This window comes from Archocentrus centrarchus, chromosome 18, assembly GCF_007364275.1.
Source record: "Archocentrus centrarchus isolate MPI-CPG fArcCen1 chromosome 18, fArcCen1, whole genome shotgun sequence".
In the NCBI taxonomy this organism is placed as follows: Eukaryota; Metazoa; Chordata; class Actinopteri; order Cichliformes; family Cichlidae; genus Archocentrus; species Archocentrus centrarchus.
The window spans coordinates 5,197,203-5,207,323 of record NC_044363.1 but is presented as its reverse complement, the minus strand read 5'-3'; the positions used below and the strand labels follow the sequence as shown (position 1 = coordinate 5,207,323).

The 10,121-nt window shown below is 42.1% G+C and overlaps 1 protein-coding gene and 2 non-coding genes across 3 annotated transcripts; 1 reads left to right on the top strand and 2 right to left on the bottom strand.

Annotated features, from left to right (window-relative positions):
• The first annotated feature begins 242 nt into the window (after positions 1 to 242).
• LOC115796745 (zinc finger protein 490-like) lies at positions 243 to 7,228 on the top strand. The gene is made up of 7 exons (XM_030753165.1): positions 243 to 585; positions 2,538 to 2,603; positions 3,754 to 3,895; positions 4,273 to 4,403; positions 4,677 to 4,912; positions 5,140 to 5,246; positions 5,795 to 7,228. The coding sequence occupies exons 1-7, from the start codon at positions 324 to 326 to the stop codon at positions 7,062 to 7,064; spliced, it is 2,214 nt and encodes a 737-aa protein (XP_030609025.1). The 5' UTR covers positions 243 to 323; the 3' UTR covers positions 7,065 to 7,228.
• Positions 7,229 to 7,871: 643 nt separating this feature from the next.
• Positions 7,872 to 7,943, bottom strand: trnat-ugu (transfer RNA threonine (anticodon UGU)). Its single transcript has one exon. It is a non-coding gene; the product is annotated as a tRNA-Thr (tRNA).
• A 1,408-nt stretch (positions 7,944 to 9,351) lies between these two features.
• Positions 9,352 to 9,423, bottom strand: trnat-ugu (transfer RNA threonine (anticodon UGU)). The gene has a single exon. It is a non-coding gene; the product is annotated as a tRNA-Thr (tRNA).
• Between the last annotated feature and the right edge of the window lie 698 nt (positions 9,424 to 10,121).

Genomic DNA, 10,121 nt, shown 5'->3' with positions numbered 1-10,121 from the left:
GAAGGATGTTGTGTGAATATTTTTAAATATGTTTTTAGTTCAGAGAAATATGCATTCAATTTAATTAAAATCATCAGTATTTATTGTCATGATGCGGAGCAGCATCTTAAATGCACGGCAGACTAATGTAAAGTTTAAAGCTGCAATACAGCATCAGTCTCAGCAGACACTGAAACCGCTGCGGGAGGACACGAAAAGAGTTCTAGTTTTCTTTCCGGACACAATTTCTAGCTGCACCAAAATTCGCCGGAAGAGCAGTCCGTGCCGTAACGTGTGGATGTTTTTGCGTTGAAACAGCTGAGAAAACAAACAAGAAGAAACAAATGTTTTACCTGATGAAGAGCGGCAGGAGCGGCGGCGGTGGCGGCTCTGAGCCGCTCGACAGTGTCGGTAACATGTCTAAGAGCGACATACTGAGAGGGATCATCACCGAGAAGCTGAGCACCGCCGCCCGGGAGATCTTAGCGGTGGTGGAGAGGACTGTAGCCGACTATGAGGAGGAGGCTGCGGGCTTCAGGCGGGAAATCGGGCGGCAGAGGAGGCAGCTGGAGCTCCTGCAGCCTAACGTCTCTCTGGAGAAAAGAGGTGAGCGGACATGAAAGCAGGCGGTAATCTCGCTTCTCCCAGCCCAGCAGATTTGTAAAGTCTGAGTTAGCCGATTTTTTTTTTTTAAACGTTTAACGTTTACAAGCTGTTAAACACAAAATGTGTAATTACACCAAAGTCTGTCTGTGAGGGGAAAAAATGAATATGAATGTTATTTACAGTTCAGCATGCGTCCCATACAGCCAGCTCTCTCAGCTGCGTCATTTCAGATTTATTACTTGGAGAGAGGGGACATTTCACAAAATTAAGTTTATTATTGATTGATTTATCAAACAGATTTTTTTGCCCAGCATGTGCTCATGGTACGAGAAACAGTTTTTTTTTTTTCTTTTCTTATAAAGCTGCTGGTTGCCAAATGCAAATATTTTCTACCAATTTTTCAAGTATTTAAAGTGTTCTGCTGTCACTGTACTGTTATTATACTCAACCCCCACTCACACCTTTCTTCAGGTGACCTCAAAAGGTCACGTGATGGAGTGGGGCAAAGTCCCACACTGGTTTCACTTGAAACCGCTGATTGTAATGACCAACACCTTTTTTTCACACCATGGAGCATGTGATTATACACATGATCAATAGTGGGTCAACTACCACCTCCAGCGCACTACGCCCACTAAGTTTAAATACCTGTGACTCTCCACCTTTTGGTTTAGAACTGAAGAAGCCTTTGAAGAAACTTAAAAGAGACTACTATGGCCTGGATGAACCTACAGAAGAAAATACTTAAGCACATCAGCGAGTGGGCACAGCTGCCCTGATAAAGAAAAGAGGCGCTACTTTGTTTTACTGTAAGAGCTGGTAAATGTTAGAAGGGTCAGAAGAGGACGCACTCTTTCAAAGGTCAAATAAGCTCACTCGCAGGCAGAGCAGGCTGTCTGCTGACTGGATGGTGGGTGTTTCGACCTCTGGCTCTTCCAGCATGCATGTCAAAGTACCCTTGGGCAAGATACTGAACCCTGAGTTACCTCCATGCAACCATGAGAGTGTGAGGATGCTGGGTTACAAACACTTGTATTAATGTGTGAATGAGGCTTGTAAAATCACTTTTATTACTCAGAGTAGAAAAGCACTATATATTTACCAGTCCATTCAGTATTAACCTTTTTTAGTCTCCGAAAGACGAGTCTGTTTGTGAATTATTGTAGGAAATCTCATTTCCACTATTTGTGTCTGAGATTTTATTCTTTGAGATCTGGTCACTACACAGAACTTGTATCCGGTCAGTCCACGGGTGGAGACGTAGCTCGATCGGTAAATCTAAAGCTTTGTTTTCATACTCAGCTCTCTTTTAACCACAGCAGGCCAATCCATCACTCACTCTCCCGCTTCCTTCTCCCCTCATTGTGAACAAGATCTTGGCATCCGTAAAAGCTTCTTTCCCAAACTGAACTGGGTTCTCCACCCTTTTCCAAATGAGAACCATGGCCTCAGACTGGGAGGGGTTAGTTCTCATTCCACACTGCTCCAGTGTGACATGTAGGTCACCAGGTGATGGAGGCAACAGAGCAGATCTGAAACCACCAAACCACACACTCTCCGAGCCTGCTGACTCTGACTTACTCCTGACAGTATGAGCCAAGCTCTCACTGCAACTGTGCAGTCTCTGAATAGCCCGTGACAACATGGTTGAATGCGTTCTCCAAGTCCACAAACCACATGTGGACTGGTTGGGCGAACTTCAGTGCCTACTTCATTATCCCTGAGAGGATGAAATTTGGTCTGATTCTTATCCCAGATTCTCATCCCTCTGTGGTTGATTGGAATTTGAAGCTCCTCTTAACATTTTTTAGCAGTTTACAGAAACCCTGAAACTCCTCTCTTTAACTAAAACGCGAAAAGGAGCGCCTTCAAAGCTGTAATAAAACACAAGTCACAAAAAAAGCTGACATATTGATCAGATGTTCTTTTCATTTGAACCCAAAACCACAAAGACCTGCAGCCTGAGGTGGAAGTCGTGGGAGAGGACAGAGAGGAGCGGCAGCACCAGCAACAGGCGGGTATGTCTGACATTTTCAAGGATGGATTAATAGTTTCTTTTACAAATTTGTAAAATAAGTTTAGTGTTTAATATATATTTATTGAAAAGCTTACATTACAAAAATACAAACATACAAAAATTACCCATCAGAAAAAAAAAGGTAGTAATAATAGTTATAATAAAAACCCACCCCATAATAATGAACAACCCCAGTCCTCACTGTCATTTGAGTACTGTGCAAAAAGCGCAAAACAATATATACTGCTGTATAATACCTGAATGACCAGAGTGCATAAAAACCATCTATTCCTGAACCTGCGTCAAGGGTTGATTAAAGAAAAGAAGGAAAGATTTCCAAGTCTGGTAAAATTTCTTTTCCAAGCCTTCCATTACACATCTAATTTTCTCCTGTTTGAAACTGGACAATACATCCCAAATCCAGTGAAATACCGCGGGTGGGACATTGTCCCTCCACCCCAGAAGGATCAGGCGGCGCACCAGCAAAGTGAAAAAGCACTCACTTTGTGTCCCCCAACAGGTAATCCCAACCTGTCAGGGTCAACTCCAAAAAGCACCATAGTTGGATTTAATGTAATTTTAATTGTAAGAACTGTAGAAAGAGGTTCACAAACTCCTCCCCAAAAGTCTTGAATTTTAGGACAAAACCAGAACATGTGAATCAGAGTAGCTTCCTCAGATTTACATCTATCACAGTTTGGATCTACTTCTGAATAAGTCTTAGCCAATATTTATTAAGGTGCACCCGGTAAACAACTTTAAATTGAATAAGGGAGTGTCTTGCACATATGGAAGAGGAGTGGATTCTCTTTAAAACTTTAGCCCAAATTGTTTCACTGATAGTGAATATGCAAATCTTGTTCCGAAGCTAATTTTACTGCAGAGATGGCAGGGAAATGCAAATGGGAAATCGGTTTCAAAATGGCAGAAATCGCTCCTTTCTTAGTTTGGTTAAATGATATCAGTTCTTCAATTATAATTTGTAAAATAAGTTTAGAAGAGTTGACGCTGTTATAGCTGTATGATGTCATTATTTACCTCAATGGCCAAATTGAGCACTAAAGCAAACTGGTTTAACTGGGCATAGCATGTCTGTCATCATATAATCCAAATTAAAAACCACAATAAAAAGGGACTCCTAATGTTTCCAGGTGTGGAGGACACTGGGAGCTTGGGACTGCTTTGGTATGACGACAATAATGATGAAGAAGAGGAGCAGTTGGTGCAACAAGCAATAAGTTCCAGACAAAAACGAGAAGATCTGAAGGACCCGGATTATAAAATACCATCAAGGTTTGAAGTCTGAACATCTTAAGACACAACACGCTTTAGGTGTTTGTCATATGGCTAAATGTAGTTTTTTATGGCACTGACTTAGTTGCAGTTTGGGCTGCAACAATATTTAGGTGACAGATTTTCCCAGTACAATATTACTTTGTGTTGGGATCGTCATTTTTACTTTACCTTTTAGTGTTATTTTGTCTTGTTGTACTTTTGATTGTGGATCTGAGTTCTGTTAGCACTACTGTCCAAAACACCACAACCAATTCCTGTATCGACAAATTTTATTTTTTATGACATTTTTATGATTTATATTGATGTAAAAGGTAAAGATTTGTCTATCCCAGCCTGTGAAGCTTCCAACCAATCAGAATTGTCTGCTTTGTCAGGTCATTTTCTCCCAGAGTTCACACTGTCAGGAAGAAGCCCGGCAGACCTCGCATCAGTGACACAAAGGACCATGTAGATCTCAGAGTCCGCATCCTGGAGGACTCTCAGACCGATGTGCTCTCTCAAAAGGGTATGGTCGAAGTCCTTTTTAGAGTAGCAGAACATGATTAATACATTACAAAATATATATATATAAACAACATTTGTTAACATTTGGCCATGGAATACAAACATTGTGGCTTCAACTTTGTGTTTGCAAAAATAAATATTTAAAAATTCAATATCAGAATTTGGTTCAAGCAATTATCAGACTAATTGCTTGAACCAAATAATACGAGGTGACTACGATAAGGGCCACTGTCCAAGGACTCTAGATTTCATGATGAATTTTTTTCTGTTCCAGTGTTCAAGAAATTCCCAGTGCAGGACCTGAAGTGTCCTCTTGGTCTACAAGAAGCCGACTTCCTGGACCTGTTGAAGTCCACCTTTCCTCAACTGGCAGATCATACGCCTTTTGACTTGTTCACAACTGACAGAAGCCGGAGGCTGCAACCTCTGAAAGTGAAGAATGTGACTCCAGAGGAGATCCATGGGGCCATTAGATCAACCGGATACTCGGCCCTCTACATCCGCCTGAAGGTAGTCCCTGTTTGTGTTGCTCCTGACTGACTGATTTGGTCAGGGTCAAAAAATCTTCCAATCTTACCTCTTTACACCACAATGATACTGTAGATTTAAAATGAAATAATCGTGATGTGATTTATGTGTATACTTTCAGATTTAACAAAAATGCTTTAGAATTTATAGGCCTTTTACACTGTAATTAACACTAGTACTAATATTAAATTGGGAACAAAATCTTTCAGACGGGTCAGGAGGAAGAGAAAGAGCTTCCCCCTTCACCAACAAATGATGACCTTCCATCTAGCGATGTCATGGTAACAGAAAGCAATAAAGCTGGACTTCAGTCAAGGTAAAAATAAAAGATGAGAAAATAATTTGTATCTATATAATTGAGGTTAAAAACACAAATCTAGAATGTTGACGAAATCTACAGCAGGATTAGTATAAATACATATTGTCAATGTCGTATATCAAAGACAATGATCTAGAATGTTGTCACAGATTAAAGGCAAGAAACTAGAATATTATATTTATTTAAATACTTTACAACATTGTCAAAGATCAAAGGACAGAGTCTAAAATATCTTTTAGTATTAAGTGCCTTGAGATAATTAAGACCACGCAAAGTTATTGAGGAAAAAAATATCATCTAACAATTGCCAAGAACAAGGACTTTGGGAAAAAATGAATCAGAAACTGTTGCTATAATTCTTGCTATAAGTCTTTTTAATTTTGTTTTTAATCAGTATATCCCAACATTCTGTGGTTCCTAGACCTCTGATGGAAGAGTTTGCTGTTTTTAGTGTTGTGTTATTGTGTAAGTAGACAAAACTTATTTTGGCTTGTCTGTGCAACTGCTTGCTACTCATAAACTAACATTAAGTTTTTGATCCTCAGCAGCCCTCCTGTTCAACATGTAGACAGTACCAGGGTGGACATTTTAGCTGGCAGCTCAACATCGCAAAAGCAGAATCTGCAAACAGATGAAGATGCTGCTGAGAGTGAAGTGGACAGCAAAGATGCATGTGAGGCCTCGGATGTAGACGACTGGACACCCAATTCCGATCTCCAGCGTCCAAAAAAGATGAAGAAACAAGTCTTCAAAAGTGGTGTGAAGGAGACTGCGAAGAGTAAAACACCGTGTAAAGTGTGTGGAGTGTGGTACAGGAACCTGGGAAGCTTGATCAAACACACCTGGAGTCACCTGAATGAGCCGCAGGGTGTTTGTGGAGTATGTGAAGAGCGTTTTGAATCTGTGGAAGAGTTAAAGGGACATCTCAGAAATCACCAGAAAACTCATGACTGCTCCTATTGTGGGAAGTCTTTCTTCAGCATCGTCGGTCTTAACAACCACACCTATCTGCACACGGGAGACAGGCCATTTAAATGTAAGATGTGCAGCAAAACCTTTGCTCATATGTCTGGACTGAGTGCTCACCGTTGGGTCCATGTAGAAGAAAAACCGCACAAGTGTGATATTTGCCCAAAATCCTTTGGTTTGAAGGCACAGCTAAAAGCTCACAGCAAGGTGCACACCGGTAAAGACCGATACTTCTGCAATGTCTGCGGAAAGTCTGTCTGCGACCTACGGTCTTTGACCCGGCACAGACTGACACATTCAGGAGAGCGGCCATACGGCTGTCAAATATGCGGGAAGCGTTTCAAACTGTCCAGCAACTTGAAATCCCATGAGAAGATCCACGCGGCCAGGGAGCGACCTTTCCTCTGCCACATCTGCTGCAAAGCCTTCTTGTCAAACGGCACCCTGACAACTCATATGAAGACACACAGTGGTGAGAGGCCGCACGTTTGTGGCGTGTGCAGCAAAGGCTTCGTGTCAAATGGCGAACTCAAGGTTCACATGCGAGTGCACACAGGCGAAGCACCGTACAGCTGCTCCGAGTGCGGCCGCTTTTTCAAGCGGAAAACTCACCTGACCAACCACATCAGGAGCCACTTAGGCATCAAACGGTTTGTGTGCGGGATTTGTGGGAAAGCGTGCTCTCGACAGGAACACCTGACAGTCCACATGAGAACCCACAATGGTGAGAGACCGTATCAGTGCACCATCTGTGACAAAGCCTTCACCCAGAGCCACTGTCTGAAGACACACATGAAGAGCCACCAGGCAGAAGAAAACACTTTCCCAAGTCCATCGACATCCTAAAAGACACTGAAAACAACAACATCGTCTTTACTTTTACTCATACTTTAATTCATCTGCTGCATCTTAGAACTTTTTTTTAATGAACAGTTTGGTACTAAAACATGATTCTCAAGCCCTTTTTTGCCCTTTGTAAAACAAATGTGTGCTCTGTTTTACTAAATTATTATTGGTTTCAATATTTGTGCTTAAAATATTGAAGTTCTGTTTAAAATAAAAATAATGTAACATTCTGGGGAAAAAAAAGGTATTGTTAGTTTTGTTGTTGTGGATGTTTCTTTTTTCTTTTTTTTTGCACACTGGCTCTGAAAGCATCCTTTAAATTTCAGTAAAAACACATGCTTCAGGTAGCACAGGCAATGAAAGTGTATGCTTTACTTTCTAATGATACTGCCTAAGTATTCTTAATGTTGCTAGACATCTCTGGTCACATACACGCCTAATGCATCGGTCTCCAATCGTAAACAAGAGGCTTAACACTTTTGTGTGTACGCTTTACTTTCTAATGATACTGCTTAAGGGAGGCATGGATTATGTAACTTGGTGGCAGCACGGAACCCATCATTCCTCTTAATGTGTGAAGAGGCCTCCCATTTACATGAACAAATTGGAATAGACTTGATTCAAAGCACTGCAGCATAGTACCTTTAATAACAAGGGCAAGCTCTAATCTCTGTAGTAAATTGTTATGGTCTACAGTAACAAATGCTGCACTGAGGTGTAGCAGGACAGGCACAGAGATAAGTCTATTGTCAGAGACCACAAAAAGACGAAAGGCAACTTTCAGAAGTAACACAAAACTCACACTAAAGGCATGGATGGGGTTTGAACCCATGATCTTTGGTTTACAAGACCAACGCCTTACCACTTGGCCACCACGCCAAACTTGGACATCCAAAGCAGATACAGAAATCACATCGACTCGGCTCAAATCACTTTACAGTTCCAGTCTTTGAGATCTCTCACATTCCATGACATCATCATCTTTGATCCTGTCACTGCTGCTAGCCATCTCCGTCTCTTAAAAGTAGCAAAGGCACATGTCACAATCAGTGTTTAAACTGATCAGTGGGAATAGAAAGAGAGAATGAAGAGTGACCTCTGCTAGTTATTAGAAAGAATGCATGTTTAAGCTAGCTGGTTTCCCCTTCTAGACCCCACAATTGCTTGCATCTGTTTGGACAGGCCATGACTACACATTGAAATGGCCTTTTCACACATTGTCTCCAGTTGACATTAAAGTCATGGATGGTCACTGAGCCCAAGACATTTGGCTTACAAGACCATTGCCCTCCTTTGAAATGAGTCCAATTCTGTTCTTAATGTTGCTAGACATCTATGGTCACATACACACCTAATGCATCAGAGCAGACCCAGCCCCAATCAGTCTGTCAATTTCCCAATGCCTTCAGCCGTCACCGCAACAATGGACCAGACACCCCATACGCTTGCAACAGGCTGAGGAGTGTGATCCCTCAATAGCTGGAGGACACCCTCCGGTCTTGAGTCGCAAACAAGAGGAGCACCACCCTCAGATCACCGTGTGGAGTTGCAGAGGAGCCTCAAGCAAGACAGTCCTACAACAGACACATGGAAGGTGGAGTGACGCTAACAACTGATTAGAAAGGAGGCAGCCTTAACACTTTTGAGCAGTGACTTAAGCACCTACCATCCAAGGTCACGCTGAAGGCACGGATGGGACTTGAACCCACAATCTTTGGTTTACTAGACCAACGCCTTGCCGCTTGGCCACCATGCCTTGCTTAAACTGAAAAAATGGGGGGTTGTTTCGTTGCAAACAGCAGTCAAACTGATGTCCATTAGAACAAGATGTTAAGCAGCTTTAAGGCACCTCTGCATCCTTTATAAAAGTCTATGTTTTGTTGTTGTTTTGTTCGTTGCAAACAGCAGTCAAACTCTGATGTCCATTAGAATTAGATGTTAAGCAGCTTTAAGGCACCTCTGCATCCTTTATAAAAGTCTATGTTTTGTTGTTGTTTTGTTCGTTGCAAACAGCAGTCAAACTCTGATGTCCATTAGAATAAGATTTTAAGCAGTTTTTGTAGCACCTCTGCATCTTTTATAACCGTCTATGTTTTGTTGTAGTTTGTTTCTTTTTTTGCACACTGACTCTGAAAGCATCCTTTAAAAGCAACTCAATTTCAGTAAAAGCATGCATGCGTCAGCTAACAAATGATTAGAAAGATGCCAAGCTTAATACTTTTGAGTACTGGCTTAAGGTTTTAGTGCTTGCCCTTCGCAAACGCAAAGCATTCCAAGATCACGCTGAAGGCACGGATGGGATTTGAACCCATGATCTTTGGTTTACAAGACCAACGCCTTGCCGCTTGGCCACCATGCCTTGCTTAAGCTGAACAACCGGGGCTGTGACGCAGATACAGAAATCACATCGACTCGGCTCAAATCACTTTACAGTTCCAGTCGTTGAGATCTCTCACATTCCATGACATCATCATCTTTGATCCTGTCAGTGCTGCTAGCCATCTCCGTCTCTTAAAAGTAGCAAAGGCACATGTCACAATCAGTGATTAAACTGATCAGTGGGAATAGAAAGAGAGAATGAAGAGTGACCTCTGCTAGTCATTAGAAAGAATGCATGTTTAAGCTAGCTGGTTTCCCCTTCTAGACCCCACAATTGCTTGCATCTGTTTGGACAGGCCATGACTACACATTGAAATGGCCTTTCCACACATTGTCTCCAGTTGACATTAAAGTCATGGATGGTCACTGAGCCCAAGACATTTGGCTTACAAGACCATTGCCCTCCTTTGAAATGAGTCCAATTCTGTTCTTAATGTTGCTAGACATCTATGGTCACATACACACCTAATGCATCAGAGCAGACCCAGCCCCAACCAGTCTGTCAATTTCCCAATGCCTTCAGCCGTCACCGCAAAAATGGGCCAGACACCCCATACTCTCGCAACAGCCTGAGGAGTGTGATCCTTCAATAGCTGGAGGACACCCTCCAGTCGCAAACAAGAGGAGCACCACCCTCAGATCACCATGTGGAGTTGCAGAGGAGCCTCAAGCAAGACA

Excerpts from the sequence above, each read along its gene's own strand:
- LOC115796745 (XM_030753165.1), top strand. The coding sequence starts at position 324 with ATGTTTTACCTGATGAAGAGCGGCAGGAGCGGCGGCGGTGGCGGCTCT. Across the intron at positions 4,404-4,676 it reads CGATGTGCTCTCTCAAAAGG|TGTTCAAGAAATTCCCAGTG; the intron begins GTATGGTCGAAG and ends TTTCTGTTCCAG. Across the intron at positions 4,913-5,139 it reads CCCTCTACATCCGCCTGAAG|ACGGGTCAGGAGGAAGAGAA; the intron begins GTAGTCCCTGTT and ends AAAATCTTTCAG.